At 46.6% G+C, this 20,841-nt stretch overlaps 1 protein-coding gene across 4 annotated transcripts in view; it reads right to left on the bottom strand.

Annotated features, from left to right (window-relative positions):
* Window positions 1-20,841, bottom strand: part of LOC137626510 (ATP-dependent DNA/RNA helicase DHX36-like) — a 99,148-nt gene that overhangs the window by 63,969 nt on the left and 14,338 nt on the right. For 2 of the 4 annotated variants that reach the window (XM_068357550.1, XM_068357551.1), the window contains exons 2-5: window positions 19,362-19,417; window positions 16,732-17,001; window positions 15,480-15,731; window positions 636-737 (exon numbers count right to left, since the gene is read on the bottom strand). In XM_068357550.1, the coding sequence (XP_068213651.1) occupies window positions 636-737; window positions 15,480-15,731; window positions 16,732-17,001; window positions 19,362-19,383 (646 nt within the window). In that variant the 5' untranslated portion in view covers window positions 19,384-19,417. The remainder of the gene's footprint in view (window positions 1-635; window positions 738-15,479; window positions 15,732-16,731; window positions 17,002-19,361; window positions 19,418-20,841) is intronic. The other 2 variants (XM_068357552.1, XM_068357553.1) reach the window with 1 other exon arrangement.

Below are 20,841 nucleotides of genomic sequence, written 5' to 3'. Positions count from 1 at the left end.
GATGAGTTTTGTGAAACGTACCAGTACGTCCATTGGGGGTAAAAGGGTTAAATAATTGAGGATTTTACGAGCTACTTTAGCAGGAATTCCTAACCAGCGACTCTAGCACAGTAAATTTTCATATTTTGGGTGTATTATGAAATGTTCATAATGTTCAAATGTTAGGCTGGGAGGAACGTAGAGAGTAGAGGTCCCCTTATTTGTTTTTGTTTCATTTGTTGATGTCGGCTACCCCCCAAAATTGGGAGAAGTGCCTTGGTATATGTACAGTATGTACGTATGAAATGTTCAACTTTCTCTTAACATTAAGACGCAGGGTGATTTTTGGGGAGTTTCCCAGAAAAAAAGAAGCGTCTTATGACATGGGAAATGCGGTAATTTTGTAAAGCCACCTATTAGATCATTGATAAACCAACTACAGTATGTGTTTTTTTATTAACGTCTCATGTAAATCAATGAATAAGAAAGGTATCTACTTGATAAAGTTATTAGCCTTCTTATGCATGGATTCCAACATGGTTCATGTATTAACAGCAATAAAACTTCTTATGGTTCTGCTGTAATCAAAGCGATTTAGCTAAATTGTAAAATACAACACAAAATGATGCCCGACAAATGCTGAAGGCAATACACACCGCTGGCAACTTTACGTTTCTGAGCGTTGTCCTTCATCCACGCTTCGGGATTCGAAAAACTGTCTGGAACTTCACTGGTGTTTCCGGTGTCCATGAACTCATCTGCAATAAAGATAATCAGTCATTAGTATCTCCAGTAAATAAAGGAAGAAAAAACACAGACAATTTATTGACTAGAAAGTGATAGAAAAAAAAACTAAGCTGCTTTTCTGTAATTGCGTGGGGCTGACTAGGAGGACCTATTCTTAAACATGGGGTGAAAATTGGAGTAAGGCATATTCAAATGAGATGAAAAGTAAGGTGTATAGATACAAAGTGGGTCCAGATAAAAAAAAAAAGGGAGTACCGGTAATATAAAAGGCAGTTGAAGGGACAATACAAAGACCACTTTCATTAACGGCCTGGCATAGTTTAGCAAAACTAATGGGTTAGTCCTATATGTGCGTAAATTAGTCCATAAGTATTTGTTATCAAGCCAGTGGAGAAAATTAAAACAGGGTAAAGGTGAAGATATGACAAATTCGAAGATAATTTGTATTTTTCCTAACCATACAAACCTTAGCTATTTACAAAGGGTATTACTTTTAGCGTAGCTGAAATGGCGAGCCATTAGAATTTAACGAGGGTGTATTACCCCCGCGCTAGTTAGCGGGGGGGTAGGGGAGTGGTAGCTAGCTACCCCTCCTCCCCCTCACACACAGGTGAATACTCACTTTCACTTAGAGGTAGGACTTGTCTTGGGGGACAGGGCTGGCGGGCAAATATGTGTAAATAGCTAAGGTTTGTATGGTTAGGAAAAATACAAATTATCTTCGAATTTGTCATTTGTTCCGTAACCGAAATACAAACCACGCTATTTACAAAGGGTGACTTATCCCTTAGGAAGGGTGGAAAGTACCCAGCCATACTGGCTTTGGCTTTACCTGGGGACTCAGAATCCGAGTGAGTCGCACTCGAGAAAAGGAGTCCCTGCACCTCACAAGTTCCTTGCTCCGCAAAGAACCATGTGGCCTACGTAAGCTTGTGTGTGAAGGAAGAAGTGTGACCCGTCCTAGGCAGTTGACCTGGAGTTCCAGAAGGAACTCTGGGTTAGGACGTTCCCAATACCACCTCGTCAGGGTATGGGGGACGCGACAGTATTGACTCAATACTCGGAACACAAGGAAGCATGGTTTACCTGCAGAGGTTCGAGGTCAGCTATGCAGAGACCAGGATGCTGCTTCCCCGTAGAGGAGATGATGAAGAAAGAAGTAAGGGCCAGACATACTTCTTTCGTTCATGCAGACTAAAACCTGATAACAATGCCCTCAACCTTCTGCTACCTGTCCAAAAAGGAGCCTGAGGTTAGACCAGCTGTTGTGTAGCCACCACAGAGCGATAGAAAACGTATCGAGACTCCTGTGGGTCACGCCCTGCAGGAAGCGGGCTGCGAAGGTCATTAGACGCTTCCAGACTCCAGCTTGTAGCACCTGCGTCACAGAGTAGTATTACTCGAAGGCGAGGGACGTTGCGATGTATCCAACATCGTGCTGTAGGGCGACGTGACGGGGGAGGGTCTGAAGACAGGTCGAGATGAATGTCCTTGAGTCCGGGCTGAAGAGGTATACTGGTGACTCTCCCCCCATGTCCTCCTTGTGCTCCCAAATCGGCTGCAACTGAGGACAAACTGCAGCTGTTCCCAGCGCTAACCTCTCGATTCCTTACTGGCAAGAAAGAGAAGGTCTTGGGACATCAGACACAGAATGGAGACTCGAAATCTTGAATGAATCGGACCGAAGGGCCGGGACCCTCAGATTCTGAGTCTAGCCAACAACTCAGGAGCGAGCCTGAATGTTGCCTTCCCCTCTTCCTTAGAAAGGGGGGAGTAGTAAGAGACCAAGAAGATTGCTTACACACTGGCCGTGGCCAGAGTGAGCAGAAGACCCAAGGCGGAATACAATCCGAGGCCTGTCGTAAAAGGGTCTTGAGAAGATCTCTTAAAGGACTAAAAGTCCGAGCCATGCTCCAAGTTGGAGGTCTTCCTCCGACTAGGGCAGGGACGATCGTAGCTTCGCATGAGCGAGGATAGATCCAGCGGGCAGGAAAAAGTTATTCCTTTAAGCCTGAAGGTCAGGGAAAGGCTGAGCGACAGGCTTCATTGCCGAGAGCGGAAAGGAGTTTCCTCCCGCCGAAAGGCAATAAGACCGTTATTGCTGGAGAAGAGGCCTCAAGGGAAGAGGTATATCTCCCACGGCACCAACCACCTTAGACTCTTCACTTTGCCTGGGAGACCCCTGTGGATGACTATCGCAGATGACACGACCTCCGTACCGCGACTGTAGCGGGTTGTCTCTTCTAGAGGAGGAAGCGTAGTGTCTCCCGGCATGAAGCCGAAGCGACGCCCCGGTTCGGGAGAGATGTCGCAGTGTGGTTGCTTGAGTAGTCTGCGCCGTGGGAGAAGCTCTCCCGGGAGTTCCGTCAGGGGAAGCAGAGCCTACCGGAGTTGACCAGCCCTCCAAACAGCAGAGGAGGCGGAAGCCTGCCCCTGAGCGGCCAAGAGGAAGGCAGGGAGAGTTCTCTGGGGAAACAAACCTGCTATGCCACGGCAGGATAGCCACACTGCATCATAAGCAGGAATACTTGCAGTCTAGGCTGAATTCGACGAGCACCCTGGAAGATGGATGGAATGGAAACTGAAAGTACCCGTCCTTCCGATCCAGGGTTTAAGGAGTCCTGTCGCCTCGTTACCAGTCTGATCGATTCTGCTGGTCTACGCTGGCCGAAGTTTGTTCGACAAACTTGATCAGGGCTGAGAGGTCGACTATGGACATCCCCTCTCAGATCCTTCCTTACAAGAAAGGATCGACTGAGGGGGCCGGGGTGAAGCCGTCGATGATCCTAAGGAAGACCTTCGCCTAAGGTATGGATCATTCTGCCCAACCGGGCAACTCTGCTGACGCTATGGCATAGAGGTTCAGAGACACTGAATTCGCTGACAGAGACGGCAGGCGCGATATCCTTGGCTACTCACAGAGATTGTGCGGGAATGGGCATCGGGAAGCTGTCATTCGGATGAGTAACCTTAAACATCCTCCCAGCGAAAAACCTGCAATCCTAGAGTTCGTGAACTCCTTTTAGGACTATGCCCCCCCGGGGGAGTCTCCCGTGCCATCTGTTCCTGACAGGAGGAAACTGCAATTGGACACCTTGTCCCAGTTGTCGTAGCCGATAACTTAGGCCGACGTGGTTGAAAGAAAAGGGCGCTGGAGCCTTGCAGAGTCTGGAAGAAAGCGCCTTGGAGGAGTGAAACCGGAAGTCGATTTACTCCGCACAGCAGCTGTCTAAGTCTCTGTCCTTGGGCACAAACAAACTCTTCTCAAGGATGGAAGGGTGTCTGAGGTCGTCGACCTCCACAGATGAGACACCCGAAGGAAGCCCTCAGTCAGCGCGTCCAGATGGTACAACATCGAGCTTGTCCGCAAGTTAGATACTTAACGACGAAAGGCCAAGGTGCCTGAGCTCGAGAGGAGGAAAGTACCCTTGATCTTCCTGTAGCTTCCTTGAACCAAACCTCGGGCCGTAACCGAGGAGGGAAAGAACCTGGTAAGCTCCCAGAGGAAGAGGTAAGCAGTCACCCCTTGTCCGATGGAGAAATCTCGAACGGAAAGCCCCCCGCCAAAAATCCTTCCAGGGAATGACGGGGAAGGGCTAACCCAGGTTCAGGAATAGAGGAGTGTTGCTCAGATCTCCCTTAAGTTTCTCCTATTCTTGCAAGTGCCATGCTCTGTGTTTACGGGGTGAGGCAGTGTTCTGGAAATACGCTCCAGAAGAACTCGCCAGGCTGGTCATGCTGCGAAAACCCCATTGGGAATCGTGGTCGCAATTGCCCTGGAGCTCGCGCGACGGGAATTCCTGGTGGTCGGCGAGCGATAACCCATAGACGAGCAATGGATACTGCAAGAAAAAAGAAGACATTTGTGCGAAGAAACACTGTAGGTTCGCGACGGAAACACTGTAGGTTCGCGCGACGGAAACACTGTAGGTTCACGCGACGGAACACCATCCGTCCGCGCGATGGAAAAACCGTTGGTTCGCGCGTGGGCGAACATTGGAGAGCATGAGCGTAGACGTGCAGGCACGTGGGCGTGTGGGCACGTGGGCGTGTGGGCGCGCAGGCGAGTGGTCGTGCGGTTGCACAGCAAGCGGTCGCGTGGTTGCACGGGCAAGCGGTCGCGCGGTTGCACAGGCGAGCGGTCGCGCAAGCGAGCAGTCGTGAGGGTGGGCAGGTGGATGAGAGCGAGTCCGAGGCGGCGAACGCAAGCGTTAGCGCGATGGCGAGGAAACGCGCTGCCGCGTGGGCAAGGAGGACCGCTGGCGATATGGATCAACAAGCGATCGGTGGTGAGCTGGTGAGCGCTAACGCGCAGGTTGGCGATGGCGCGTTGTGTTATGCCGACGCGATGGTCGAGCAGTATGCACAGGTGAGCGATCGTGCGTTGGCGAGCAGTATGCGAAGGTGAGCGATCGCGAGCAGTGATCAGCATGCGCCGGGTCGTGCGATGGTGATCAGTATGCGCAGGGTCGCGTGATGGTGATCAGCATGCCAGGGTCGCGCGATGGCGATCAGCATGCGCAGGTTGGTGGTCGCGCGATGGCGAACAGCATCTGCAGGTGGGCGATCGCGCGATGGCGAACAGCATACGCAGTTGAGGGTCGCGCGATGGTGATCAGCATGCGCAGGGTCGAGCGATGGTGATCAGCATCCGCAGGTGTGTGGTCGCGCGATGCCGATCAGCATCCGCAGTTGAGGGTCGCGCGATGGCGATCAGCATCCGCAGTTGAGGGTCGCGCGATGGCGATCAGCATCCGCAGTTGAGGGTCGCGCGATGGCGATCAGCATCCGCAGTCGAGGGTCGCGCGATGGCGATCAGCATCCGCAGTTGAGGGTCGCGCGATGGCGATCAGCATCCGCAGTCGAGGGTCGCGCGATGGCGATCAGCATCCGCAGTTGAGGGTCGCGCGATGGAGATCAGCATCCGCAGTTGAGGGTCGCGCGATGGCGATCAGCATGCGCAGGCGAGCTAGAAGCTGGCGAACCATGTTCCTTCAGAAGTGTTGGAGAACGTTGGCGTGCCGGCTGTAACACACGTGGGCGATCCGGAGATCGCTGGCGAGCTGATGATCGCTGGCGAGCTGATGATCGCTGGCGAGCTGATGATCGCTGACGAGCAGAAGGCTACGCGTGGAAGCCTGCGCAAAGAAGAAGAGTCCTTGACCCCGACCTGAACCGAAGTTCTAGATCGCAAGGGCGAACGTGGGCGCACAGGGCGCGTAACAGGAACCAACAGGAACCGCAGGGATGATCATCTTGAAAGCGCTGACGAACAGGAGAGCGCTGATGAGCAGAAGAGCGCCTGTGTGCTCACACTGAGCAGGAGCAGGAGAGAACACAGCAGAAGGGCGCGCAGGGAAACCCTGACACGCAAGGGAAGAACCCCCGTGGGGGCAACCCTTTGCCCCGAAGGGATTGTTGTCCGCCGGGAGACTGATGTCCGTCAGAAGACCGCTGTCCGTCGGGAAGACCGTTGCCCGTCGGAAGACGAGATCAGACTGCTGTCCATCTGCACCAAGGCGGAAGATCGAGAAAAAGGAGTTGTAGGCTGCAAACGGAGATCCAAAAAGCGCCTCAAGCACCCTTATAGGGAGATGAGAGGCCCTTACGACGAGGCGGACGGTGGGCCTTACGGCGAGGGAGTCCAACAGCAACAGCAACAGGAGAAACCTCCGAAGAGGAGTCTCTATGAGTGTACTCTCTCGCAAACGAAAGAGAAACACTTTGTGGAAGAGACTGGTCAGCCAGTGACCTAAAGGAGCAATCCTCCGAAGAGGAGCTCCTGCAGTTGCCCAGCCCCTTGAGCGAAACTGCAGGTGCGACCGCTCAGCACCAAGAGCATAGTCGCACGAAAAAAAGGCAAGAGAAGAACCCCCCAAAAGGGGAAAAATTCAAGCCTGGACAGGAAAAACTTCCCTCGGAAGGAAAGTTACCCGCCCAAGGATGCAAGCCTCCTGAGAGTTCTAAAATGAACTGGAGAGCTGTCCGTCGTCACGGGAGTACTACCAGTAGAAGGAGACACGCCCCTGACGAAAATACAAGGGGGGAGGCAGCAACAGCCGAATCCCCAGGACTCAACCAGACAGCTCACACCGTTGCTATATTACAGAAACGAACTAGATCGATAACTGTAAAAAAATAAAACAAATAATATTAGTACACATTCATTCCCCCGGGAAGGCTCCGAAGAGGAATCCCGAGGGAAAGGAACAAGAATTACACAACAGGCACGTGCCCTCACAACCACTTACACTCGCGGAAGGAGAGCTGTAACCAAAACAGAATTATAACAATTATAATTATGTAACTATGTAATTATGAAATTTAAAAATGAATGAACACTAAAGAAAGAACGAAAACCCCGAAAGGAATCGTTCTAAAAGCTGAAAAACAAAAAACAACTACAATTAGATTCATAACTAATTGAGACAAACGTACGGCGTAGCAACCCCCCACACAGAAAGGAAGCTAGGCTACAAGGCCGTAGTAACACGTAGTAAAAGGGTGAACGACCTCAAGAGAGAGAGATAGAGAAAGACATAAGTCAAACTCAATCGCCACCCATAAAATTACGCCGTGGTGGCCTAACTGCCGAGGCCTCCACGTAGATATCGTAAACTACACACACAAATCTGAAAAGGAAACTTACTCATTTCTATACTCAAATATATATACAAACATGAAAACATGTTTACATATATATTGAGTAAATGAAAAGTAAGCGATTAAGTAAAGACAAAACAAACAATGGCTGCCAAGCGAGGACCAAGACAGAGACGTCTGTCACAGTCCGAGCCAAAAGTGAAAGCGAGTATTCACCTGTGTGTGAGGGGGAGGAGGGGTAGCTAGCTACCACTCCCCTACCCCCCTGCTAACTAGCGCGGGGGTAATACACCCTCGTTAAATTCTAATGGCTCGCCATTTCAGCTACGCTAAAAGTAATACCCTTTGTAAATAGCGTGGTTTGTATTTCGGTTACGGAACAAAAGGGAATTAGCAAAATAGAAAAATGCAAAATTTAAAAGTTTGTGGGCAAAGGGACACTGCAAAGAAACAGAAGTACTGCCTCCATGTGTCAAAGAAATTCGTCCCTTCCTTCCTTTAGATTGCCCGGCATATACAGCCGAGCGGGGGCTCTTCACTGAATACCATGGCCCCCGAATGTCACAGAAGGTATAATGTAAGTGGTAGCCATCAAGGAGGGGTGTTTGGTAGCAAAAATAATACAAAAATTTATAGTTAAAGAGGATACAAAAGTCACGTGAAGACAAAATGTTCCATGAATATTTCCTCAGAAAGAAAAGTTAAGGCCTAAACACTGATTGCCAACAAACCTGTGAAAATAAGTACTTGAAATAATCTAGTTCTATTCTGTTGTAAAGCTTTCTGGATACAGTACATAAAATCACTGCATAAAAGATGCATGACCCTTTATTAAATAAAGTTTAAACTAAACAAATTCAATGGAAAGATATAGTAGATAGAGGAAACCATGACATACACTGTATAAACAAGGATGCAGATGTTAGTCCAGCTCAAGAAATTGAAGGGATTAACCTGAAAATGCTTATAATCATAAGACTGACAAGCAGTCATCACATCTTATCACGGCAATGTTAAACCCACAGGGGGGCTTTGTCGTTTGCCTCTCCGAGGGCTTGATCTGAGCTATGAGGGCCCAGAGAGAGCATATAACCAAGATTAATACCAAGTACCAGGGCACCCTAGCAGTACCAGCTGAACTCGGTTGAGTCCCTAGTTAGGCTGGAGGAACGTAGAGAGTAGAGGTCCCCTTTTTTGTTTTTGTTTCATTTGTTGATGTCGGCTACCCCCCAAAATTGGGGGAAGGGCCTTGGTATATGTATGTATGTACCAGGGCTTGAAAAGCTGAAGGGACAGAGAAGACTCCACAAACAAGATAGCTGTTGCGTCTATGGTTTGTTAATGAGACTATCCGAGTGCTTTCGTCATTACTACTGACGATCATTTTACGGACAGTGTATTAATTAATATGTTATTTTGATTATAAAATAAATTTTTGAATATACTTACCCGGTGATTATATAGCTGCAACTCTGTTGCTCGACAGACAACTCTACGGTAAAAACTCGCCAGCGATCGCTACACAGGTTGCGGGTGTGCCCAACAGCGCCATCTGTCGACCAGATACCCAGTTCTCAATGTAAACAAAGACTCAATTTTCTCCTCGTCCCACTGCGTCTCTATTGGGGAGGAAGGGAGGGTCATTTAATTTATAATCACCGGGTAAGTATATTCAAAAATTTATTTTATAATCAAAATAACATTTTTCAATATTTAACTTAGCCGGTGATTATATAGCTGATTCACACCCAGGGGGGTGGGTAGAGACCAGCAATATATGTTTACACTTTTATGAGCTAAGAGTTTTTATTTCATTTTAGAAGTTATCAAAATAACAAAAACAAAATAAATAGGTACCTGGTAAGGAAGTCGACTTGAACAATTACTCTGCCTTTTAAGTACGTCTTCCTTACGGAGCCTCGCGATCCTCTTAGGATGCTGATCGACCCCTAGGATCTGAAGTATCAAGGGTTGCAACCCATACAACAGGACCTCATCAAAACCCCTAATCTAGGCGCTCTCAAGAAATGACTTTGACCACCCGCCAAATCAACCAGGATGCGAAAGGCTTCTTAGCCTTCCGGACAACCCAAAAAACAACAATAAAAACATTTCAAGAGAAAGATTAAAAGGGTATGGAATTAGGGAATTGTAGTGGTTGAGCCCTCACCCACTACTGCACTCGCTGCTACGAATGGTCCCAGTGTGTAGCAGTCCTCGTAAAGAGACTGGACATCCTTTAGATAAAAAGACGCAAACACTGACTTGCTTCTCCAATAGGTTGCGTCCATTATACTTCGCAGAGATCTATTTTGCTTAAAGGCCACGGAAGTTGCGACAGCTCTAACTTCGTGTGTCCTCACCTTCAGTAATGCTTGGTCTTCCTCACTCAGATGGGAATGAGCTTCTCGTATTAACAGTCTGATAAAGTAGGATAAAGCATTCTTTGACATAGGCAAAGATGGTTTCTTAACTGAACACCATAAAGCTTCAGATTGGCCTCGTAAAGGTTTAGTTCGTTTTAAATAGAACTTAAGAGCTCTCACAGGGCATAAGACTCTTTCTAGTTCATTGCCTACCATATTCGATAAGCTGGGAATATCGAACGATTTCGGCCAAGGTCGAGAAGGCAGCTCATTTTTGGCTAGAAAACCAAGTTGTAGCTAACATGTAGCTTTTTCTGACGAAAATCCGATGTTCTTGCTGAAGGCATGAATCTCACTGACTCTTTTAGCTGTGGCTAAGCATACCAGGAAAAGTGTCTTTAAGGTGAGATCTTTCAGGGAGGCTGATTGTAGCGGCTCAAACCTGTCTGACATGAGGAATCTTAGTACCACGTCTAAATTCCAACCAGGTGTAACCAAACGACGCTCCTTCGTGGTCTCAAAAGACTTAAGGAGGTCCTGTAGATCTTTATTGTTGGAAAGATCTAAGCCTCTATGCCGGAAGACCGATGCCAACATGCTTCTGTAGCCCTTGATAGTGGGAGCTGAAAGTGATCGTTCTTTTCTCAGGTATAAGAGAAAGTAAGCTATTTGAGCTACAGAGGTACTGGTCGAGGATACAGATACTGACTTGCACCAGTTTCGGAAGACTTCCCACTTCGATTGGTAGACTCTAAGGGTGGATGTTCTCCTTGCTCTAGCAATCGCACTGGCTGCCTCCTTCGAAAAGCCTCTAGCTCTCGAGAGTCTTTCGATAGTCTGAAGGCAGTCAGACGAAGAGCGTGGAGGCCTGGGTGTACCTTCTTTACGTGTGGCTGACGTAGAAGGTCCACCCTTAGAGGAAGACTTCTGGGAACGTCTACTAGCCATCGAAGTACCTCGGTGAACCATTCTCTCGCGGGCCAGAGGGGAGCAACTAGCGTCAACCTTGTCCCTTCGTGAGAGGCGAACTTCTGCAGTACCTTGTTGACAATCTTGAACGGTGGGAATGCGTATAGATCTAGATGCGACCAATCTAGGAGAAAGGCATCTATATGTATTGCTGCTGGGTCCGGGATTGGTGAGCAATATATTGGGAGCCTCTTGGTCATCGAGGTTGCAAAGAGATCTATGGTTGGTTGGCCCCAAGTGGCCCAAAGTCTCTTGCATACATCCTTGTGGAGGGTCCATTCCGTTGGAATTACTTGCCCCTTCCGACTGAGACAATCTGCCATGACATTCAAGTTGCCTTGGATGAACCTCGTTACTAGTGATATGTTTTGACCTTTTGACCAGATGAGCAGGTCCCTTGCGATCTCGTACAACGTCAGTGAGTGGGTCCCTCCTTGCTTGGAGATGTACGCCAAGGCAGTGGTGTTGTCCGAGTTCACTTCCACCACTTTGCCTCGAAGGAGAGACCTGAAGCTTTTCAAGGCCAGATGTACTGCCAGTAGCTCCTTGTAGTTGATATGCATGATCCTTTGACTCGAGTTCCACAGTCCCGAACATTCCCGACCGTCTAATGTCGCGCCCCAGCCTACGTCCGATGCGTCCGAGAAGAGAACGTGGTTGGGAGTCTGAACAGCCAGGGGAAGACCCTCTCTTAGGTTGATACTGTCCTTCCACCAAGTCAGGCAAGACTTCATCTTCTCGGAAATGGGGATCGAGACCGCTTCTAGCGTCTTGTCCTTTTTCCAGTGAAATGCTAGATGGTATTGAAGAGGACGGAGGTGTAGTCTTCCTAATGACACAAATTGTTCCAGGGATGATAGCGTCCCTACCAGACTCATCCACTTCCTGACTGAACATTGTTCCTTCTTCAGCATGTTCTGGATGCATAACTGGGCTTGGCTTATTCTGGGGGCCGACGGAAAAGCCCGAAAAGCTAGACTGTGAATCTCCATCCCTAAATACACAATAGTTTGGGATGGAACCAGTTGTGACTTTTCCATATTGACAAGGAGACCCAATTCCTTGGTCAGATCTAGAGTCCACTTTAGATCCTTCAGACAGCGACGACTGGAGGAAGCTCTGAGAAGCCAGTCGTCCAAATAGAGGGAGGCTCGGATGTCCGATAAATGAAGGAATTTGGCTACATTCCTCATCAGCCTCGTAAACACAAGAGGAGCTGTGCTTAGGCCAAAGCACAGGGCTTGAAACTGGTAGACAACCTTTTCGAAAACGAATCTCAGAAAAGGTTGGGAGTCCGGGTGGATGGGGACGTGGAAGTAGGCGTCCCTTAGGTCTAAAGAGACCATCCAGTCTTCCCTTCTGACCGCTGCTAAGACTGACTTTGTGGTCTCCATGGAGAACGTCTGCTTTGTGACAAAGACATTCAGAGCACTGACGTCTAGCACCGGCCTCCACCCTCCTGTCTTCTTTGACACCAAGAAGAGTCGGTTGTAGAATCCCGGAGTTTGAAGGTCCGAGACTTTGACCACCGCTCCCTTCTCTAGTAAAAGAGACACTTCCCGTTTCAAGGCTCGTCTCTAGTCTTCCTCTCTGTACCTGGGAGAGAGATCGATGGGAGACGTTGCTAGAGGGGGTTTCCGTACAAAAGGGATCTTGTACCCCTCTCTGAGCAACTTCACAGATTGTGCATCTGCGCCTCTCTTTTCCCAGGTCTGCCAGAAGTTCTTGAGTCTGGCTCCCACTGCTGTCTGAAGATGCGGGCAGTCAGACTCTGCCCTTAAAGGACTTGGATCCTTTCTTCTTTCCTCGTTTCCCTTCGGCACGAGCACCTCCTCTGCTGGAGGCTCTGCCACGAAAGGGCGGAATAAAACGGGACGCTGGAGTGTCCATCCTTGGTCTAGCTGACAAGGTAGGCAAAGGGGTAGCTTTGCGAGCGGAGGACGCAACAAGATCGTGAGTGTCCTTCTGTATCAATGAAGCGGCTATTTCCTTAATCAGGTCTTCTGGAAAAAGGCACTTGGAAAGAGGAGCAAAAAGAAGCTCGGATCTCTGGCACGGTGTAACTCCAGCTGAAAGGAATGAGCATAGGTTTCCACGCTTTTTAAGGACTCCGGACACAAATGATGCAGCAAGCTCATTAGACCCATCACGTACGGCCTTGTCCATGCAGGACATAATGAGCAAGGAAGTCTCTTTCTCTGTCGGAGAGATCTTTCTGCTTAGGGCTCCTAGACACCAGTCTAAGAAGTTAAAAACTTCGAAGGCCCTAAAGATACCTTTCAAAAGGTGGTCCAGGTCCGAAGATGACCAACATATCTTTGAGCGTCTCATGGCAAGGCGGCGGGGAGAGTCTACAAGACTTGAGAAGTCGCCCTGGGCAGAGGCAGGAACTCCCAAGCCGAGAACTTCTCCCGTGGCATACCAGACGCTCGATCTAGAAGAGAGTCTAGCAGGGGGAAACGCAAAGGCTGTCTTCCCTAAACTCTTCTTGGACTGCAACCATTCTCCTATCACCCGCAAAGCTCTCTTGGACGAGCGTGCGAGGACGAGTCTAGTAAAGGCAGGAGTGGTAGACGGCATGCCTAACACAAACTCTGACGGCGGAGAACGAGGAGCCACAGAAACAAACTGGTCCGGAAACAGCTCTTTGAAAATGGCCAAAACTTTCCTAAAGTCCAAAGAGGGTTGAGTAGACTTAGGTTCGTCCAAATCTGATTGTGGTTCATCTATGTGTGCAGCAACATCATCATCAGAAAGTCCCTCATCCGATAACTGATGAGGAAACGGCAACGGAGTAGGTAACGGCTGGTTCGCTGAGTCCGGTCGCACGGGTGCATGCGTGACTGAGCCGGACGCAACGTCATGGAACTGCTGCCCAGTCTGTGAGCTGGCAACAACCATGGCAGCGCGGGGATGCACAGCGTCTACTCCAGACTGTCTGGACTGATGTGGGTGCGCAGTGGAAACCACATTGGGTTGCGGAGGTTGACGCACCGCGTCAAAACAAAGCAACTCTGACGGTTGTTGAACCTCCCGAACGTCAACGGCAACCTCCGTGCGTCGCTTAACGTCAACATGCGGCTGGCAGATCACACTGGAACGCATGGGTGGAGGAACTCTCTCAACTGGTGTGCGTGAGAAGGTTACCTCAGCGTCCACAGGACGCACAACCGATCGTGTGGGTGGTTGTAGGCAAGGAGCTGCACTAGCTGGTGCGGCAGCAACCTTCTCCGCACGAAAGTCCTGCATTAGAGACGTCAGTTTAGACTGCATGTCTTGCAGTAGAGACCACTTAGGGTCTACAGGAGAAGGTGCGGCGACAGACGGTGTTACTGTCTGAAGCGGTACCGCTTTGCCTCTCTTAGGCGGTGAGCAGTCATCGGATGACGGCAGCGAGTCCGAACTGACCCAGTGGCTACAACCGGGCCGTTGGACTTGCGCTGAAGGGACCGACTTGCGTTTTAACGGTCGTGAGACCTTGGTCCAGGGTTTCTTACGAGAAACACCTTCCAAAGACGAGGTATAAATGGGCTCTCTCGTCTTAGTTAGGTAGGAGCGATCTTGGGTAGATACGCCCGATACCACGGAGGGAACGTCTGTTCGCTGATTAAAGCCTCTCGAACCCATTTGTCGTACGACATTGCTTCTCCCCTGGACTTGGGAGCTTGCAAGAGGTCCCGGACTAGGAGGACGACAGGCACGAACAGACGAACCCTCAAGCGCAACACTATCCACAACACCATCACTCGTCACTTTAGCACTTCCCACTGCACTTTTGCACTTAAGCTCCTTCACATCCGCCATGAGCTGATTACGGTCACTAGCAAGGGACTCAACTCTCTCACCCAGAGCCTGGATGGCACGCATCATATCAGCCATCGATGGTTCCTGAGTGCCAGGAGGGGGGTTAGGAGCAACCACTACAGGGGAAGGAATAGGTTGTGGGGCATGAGGAGAGGATATATCAATAGAACGAGAAGAACTTCTCCTAACTCTATCTCTCTCTAGCCTACGTGTATACTTTTGAAATTCGATAAAATCGAATTCCGAAAGGCCAACGCACTCCTCACACCGATCTTCCAATTGACAGGTTTTATCCCGACAATTGGAACAAACAGTGTGAGGGTCGATAGAAGCCTTCGGAAGATGCCTTGAACAGTCCCCAGCATTGCACTTCCTAAATTTGGGGACTTGTGAAGGGTCAGCCATTTTGAATTGGTCAAAGGGAAATTCAAAAAACTATCAAAAAGTCATCAACAAAGAATCCGTTATCAAAATGAGTTCAAGGATTTGTGTGAAGAGAAACCCTGCACAGCGAAAGCTCAAAACTAGAATAAAGTACTTCACCAATTAGAGTAAGTACGTCTTGTCGACACCTCGACAGAGAGAAAATTGAGTCTTTGTTTACATTGAGAACTGGGTATCTGGTCGACAGATGGCGCTGTTGGGCACACCCGCAACCTGTGTAGCGATCGCTGGCAAGTTTTTACCGTAGAGTTGTGTGTCGAGCAACAGAGTTGCAGCTATATAATCACCGGCTAAGTTAAATATTGAAAAATACACAGTGCAGTAGTTATGTTAACTAAAGGGCTTACAGCACTAATTGGACGATCATTGATAAAAAGCAATTACTGTATCATGAAATAAAAAATAGTAGCCTTGCTCCTTACTAATTAAAACTATAATCAACACATTTAGTATTCAAGAATTGTTCTTTTTAGTGATAAAAAGTAATTTTACCTGACTATCAAGAGTGAAATTTCGAGCAAAGCAAAGTCAATTATGTTGGATAACCGGTTATGAATATAAACTTACCGTCACCAAAATCTTGTTTCTTGATAGCACTCAACCTTACGTCCCAATCCTGCCCGAGGTCGTCGGTCTCCCTCGGCTGAAGGCGAGAGAAAACGCTCCTCTTCTGGGAGTCCTCGGACGGAGGGCTCCTGTCGTCGAGGGAGCTCAGGACGTTTCCGACGTGTCTCGCCTGGCTCTCGTTCATGGAGATGCCGGGGAGGAGCTGCTCGTCTTTCTCGCGGCGTTCCCTGCTCCTCTTTGCGTACCAGAGACCTGAGTGACGGATGAGCTTGTTAGCGAACAGTAAAAAATTGTAATGTACAAGAAATCTAATCAATAATGATAAAGGTATGTTCAATAAGAATCCCATCGGGCTAATTTTAGGACTTTTTTTATCTGTAGGACTTGTTCTTAGATTTGTAGGACTTTCGACTTTAATTTGTAGGACTTTTTCTAAAATTTATAGAACTTTCACTTAAATTTGTAGGACTTTTTCTAAAATTTATAGAACTTTTACTTCAATTTGTAGGACTTTTTCTTAAATTTATAGCAATTTTTCTTAAATTTGTAGGACTTTGACTTTAATTTGTAAGACTTTTTCTAAAATTTATAGAATTTTTTCTTAAATCTATAGGAGTTATTCTTCAATTTATGGGACTTTTTCTTGAATTTGTAGGACTTTGACTTTAATTTGTAGGACTTTTTCTTAAATTTGTAACTCTTTTTCTTAAAAACAGTAAAATAAAAATGAAGATGAGAAGAGTTTACGATGAAGAACAGGGGGTGGAAATCGAACAAAGCAAATACACAAAGAGGTCAAGAGCATGATCAAATGCAGCGACTGGTTGAAGGAACAATATGAAGAATCTTTAGTAATATCTCCTCCTCCTCCTCCTCCTGGGGATCAACGCCAGGTTTAACAAGTTTTATCTAAATCACAATTTTTCCCAACAACGGGATCTCATTGTTCATCTTCATTTAGGGTCTGGAAAAAAATGAATCAATGGCCAAACTTCGAGTGAGATAGGAACAGTACGTCTATACAGTACTGTAAGCACCATTTATTGTGAAACAATAAAATCACACATGCAAATAAAATTCCATCTAACCATACAGTACAGTATTAAGAAGAAAAAAAAAAAGAAAAAAAAAAAAAAAAAGAGAGATCTTGCAGATCAATTCCTTCAACCATTACTACATATACTACTGTATGCCAGACATAGGAACACACAACCCGTTCCATACGCGAACAAACAACCCCTTCCATACATACCTATCTCTTTTCCTTTCAATCCCGGAGGGGGCCCACCCCCTCTTCCGCCTCGGCCTCCTCTCCCGCCTCCACCACCTCGGCGCTGTCTGCCGTAGTCGCCGCTGCTGCCGCCCCCACCTCCGTATCCGCCCCCTCCCCCATATCCTCCTCCTCCTCCTCCTCCGCCCCTCCCTCTTCCCCCACCTCTCCCTCTTCCGTATCCTCCCCCTCTCCGTCCACCGCCACCGCCTCCGCCGCCGTAGCCGTCGCTATACCCGCCGTAATAGCCACCTGTGAATAGAGGAAAAGTTTTTCAATTAACATCAAAGACAAAAGAATAATCTATTTCTTTAACCCTTTTACCCCCCCCCATAAGGTTAAATTTTGAGCACATTTTGCTATATATTTTTTTTAAATTGCTCTAACAGGCTTAATTTTTGTCATAGAGAGGTCAGGTTGGTCTCATTCTTTTGGAAAATGCCTGAAGTTTCTCATAAAATTATCAAAAATATATAAAAACATGTAATTAACAGTGTTTTGCAAGAATGTACCGGTACGTCCTTTGGGGGTGAAAGGTTAAATAAAATAAGTAAAAGGTCAACCCAACGACCTTATTTTGCAACGCTTTTTAATAAACAGTGGGTTGTGATCGCTAAGGAAAACAATTCCAAAGCCTGGCAGTGAAGGGAAAGGTGTGGAATCATACAATCAAAGGAAAATAAACGTACATCAGTTCCTATCCAAAGGGAAGAAAATTGCAATGACTTGAGTAAGGTTTCATGTGCACCAGTTATTTACTTTATTCCTTCTATTATATTCATCCTATTTTAATTCTCATTTCCTATTTCTATTCTATAATTTAAATTTTGCTTTTCCCTCGATTTAAAAAAATCACAAATTTCTAAGTAATTTGTATTTTTCCTAACATACTTACCTAGAACTACTTTCTTAGGAGTTACTGGTAACTCTTTCCCAACCGACCAGAATTTTGTGTAGTTTACCCTATTCCCATTTTCTATGGGTGACCTCAGGCGGAGTGATACGCGCCCTGAGGCGACCCGGGGTCAGAGAGCGTGCTAGTTCAGGTCGTGCTCCTCAGTAAGTTTCTGGTCGCGACGTGATTCACATCCTGCCGCGCTCTCTCTCTTACCCAGTGCGACCCTTTGCGTCCCCGACCCTTTGTGTTTACCACATGGTTCCTGTGCCTGTATCCTTACTTCTTTCCCTTGTGTCCTTGTGTCTCTTGGTTAAGTGTGCTCCCCTACCGCCACGTGTGTGTTGGAACAAATGACGCATGCATTGCCGAAGCCTAGATGGATCCTCTATTTCCGTAGAGTTGATCATAAAAAGTACCTTGGTTTCTATATCTATGTCCCAAGCCTTGTGTGAAAAATATGCGAGCGTACGTGTTTTATTTAGTGAGATTAATGCTTTTTAACCCTTTTACCCCCATGGGTGTACCGGTACGTCCTTGCAAAAAAAACTGCTATTTAAATTTTTTTTTGCATATTTTTAATTTTTTGAGAAATTTCAGGTATTTTCCAAGAGAATGAGACCAACCTGACCTCTCTATGACAAAAATTAAGGCTGTTAGAGCAATTTAAAAAAAATATACTGCAAAATGTGCTTGAAAAAAAATAACCTCTGGGGGTTAAGGGTTGGAAATTTCCAAATAGCCTCGGGGTAAAAGGGTTAAGAGTACTATGACTGTCATAAATTGTTGTGAGCGATCACTGAACTCTGTTATAGGGGACGTATCTTAACTCTGATTCGTGACGTGTCTTAAGCCAAATGGCAAGAGTATAAATATTTCAATTACAGTGGAGATTTCCCAAAATCTGGTTACTTCAGCAATATTGACAGACCAAGAATGTGGTGGATGATGTGGGAGTGTGGGCTGTGGCACCCTAGCAGTACCAGCTGAACTTGGTTGAGTCCCTTGTTAGGCTGGGAAGAACGTAGAGAGTAGAGGTCCCCTTTTTTGTTTTGTTTCATTTTTTTATGTCGGCTACGTCCCAAAATTGGGGGAAGTGCCTTGGTATATGTATGTAAGAATGTATGATTTGCTAAGGAGTGGCAGTACTCCTCAAGCACTCAGAAGAACAATATGGTACTCGTCGTGTAAGGTGTATTCGCGAACCTTTCGTAATAAAGTGCAAAAAACCCCGTTCCTATGTCTCATTATCCGTCGACATGGGCCATCTATTCTTAATTGGGATCACTGGTCTAACTCTATTTTGCTTTTTGAGTTAAGGTAGAAGCATGGTTTATAATAATAATAATAATAATAATAATAATAATAATAACCTGAATAAGACACCATGCCGTGTCTGTGGTTCTAGGGTATCAAAATCCACAATTATATGCATTGTATATTTAAAATAGCAAGAGCTTTCACACTTTTTTCCAAAGTCCCTCTTCAGCCGAAGAGGCACTTTGAAAAAAGCGCAAAAGCTCCTGCTATTTTCAAATATACAACGCATAAAATTGTGGATTTTAATACCCAATAATAATAATAATATTAATATCGTGGTAGGAGACCCTCTTTTAGGCAGGTTGAGTTTATATGTAGCCATTACTTTTAACTCAATAATAATAATAATAATAATAACAATAATAATAAACATAATAACAAAAAACATATAACTTACCTTGATTTCCACCGCTATACATAGTACAAAGGAGGCGCTTCGCCCTACAACATAATCTGTAAAACGAAAAATCAACACGTTAGGAAAGATCTGGTACGATTACATTTCTCATTCACATATGCATCCATGACAGAAATTGTAGGTCTTTAATTTACAAGCATTCAGACATACAAACACAAATACAATTGAAATCATAAATGTTAGTTTAAAGGTTTAAAGGCCACTCATGTTGTATGAAATAATACTTTGTATTTTATGTTATGAAACAATTCTATGAAATGATACAATTCTATGAAATGATACAGTATATTATATTTTATACAACTGAGTTGTATTATATGCAATTATGCAGCATTTTACCCTTGATGTTTTATAATATTTTATGAAATTAAACATGAATTTAAGCAGTCATAAGGTATTTAATGCAATTGTACGGCAATATATGCAATGATACTATATTCCATGCTATCATGTATGGCAGAGGCAAGGCACAGTGACAATACCCTACCTAGGAGTACAATACCCTAGAGACTGACCATATATACATATGATCAGCGCCCAAGCCCCGCCTCAACCCAAAGTTAGGGCCAAGGGGGGCCAGGCAATGGCTACTGATGACAGAAAATAGACTTATAGGCTCCCCCAAACTACCCAACCTTAGCTCGCAAGGATGGTGCTGTTGCAGCGACAAAATGAACTAACAAGCTTCTGCGTGACCCGAAGCCCAGTCTGGCGATCACCAAGATCAAAAGGTCACCCACGCGCAGCCAAGGCATGAAAGAAGTCGCAGACCAGAAGCAAAATACACTAAAGATCAAACAATGCCCTAGAGACTGGCAATACACACATATGATCGGCGTCGAAGCCCCCTCTCCACCCAAGCTAGGACCAAGAGGGGCCAGGTAATGGCTACTGATGACTTAGAAAATAGATTTATAGGCTCCCCCAAACTCCCCAACCTTAGCTCACAAGGATGGTGATGTTGCAGCAACCAAAGGATCTAACGAGTTTGAGCGGACTCTAACCCCAGTCCGGTGATCACCAGTCAGGGACGTTGCCGAATCGGCCACCGCAACCTTATTGTATTAAAAGGTTCATCATGAAATAGTGTAATAAAATAATGTGATATCACAAATTTTTAAGTAATTTGGATTTTTCCTAACATACTTACCTAGAACTACCTTCTTAGGAGTTACTGGTAACTCTACCTAACCGACCAGCTTTTTGTATAGTTTACCCTCTTTCCGTTTTCTAAGGGGTCAACCTCAGGCAGTGTGATATGTGCCCTGAGGCGACCCGGGGTCGGGAAGCGTGCTAGCTCAGGTCGTCGACTCGTCAGTAAGTTTCTGGTTGCGACGTGATCAACATCTCAGCAAGATTACATCTGCAATATGAAACGGCACTATCCGTTGACTTTTGCACCTGAAAATCGTAGGCGTGCGAGTTAGGTTAAGCCTACGCTAGTCCAAAAAATTTAATA

This window comes from Palaemon carinicauda, chromosome 34 (genome assembly GCF_036898095.1).
Source record: "Palaemon carinicauda isolate YSFRI2023 chromosome 34, ASM3689809v2, whole genome shotgun sequence".
In the NCBI taxonomy this organism is placed as follows: Eukaryota; Metazoa; Arthropoda; class Malacostraca; order Decapoda; family Palaemonidae; genus Palaemon; species Palaemon carinicauda.
Note: the sequence above shows the minus strand (reverse complement) of the source record. Positions and strands in the feature narration are given on the sequence as shown.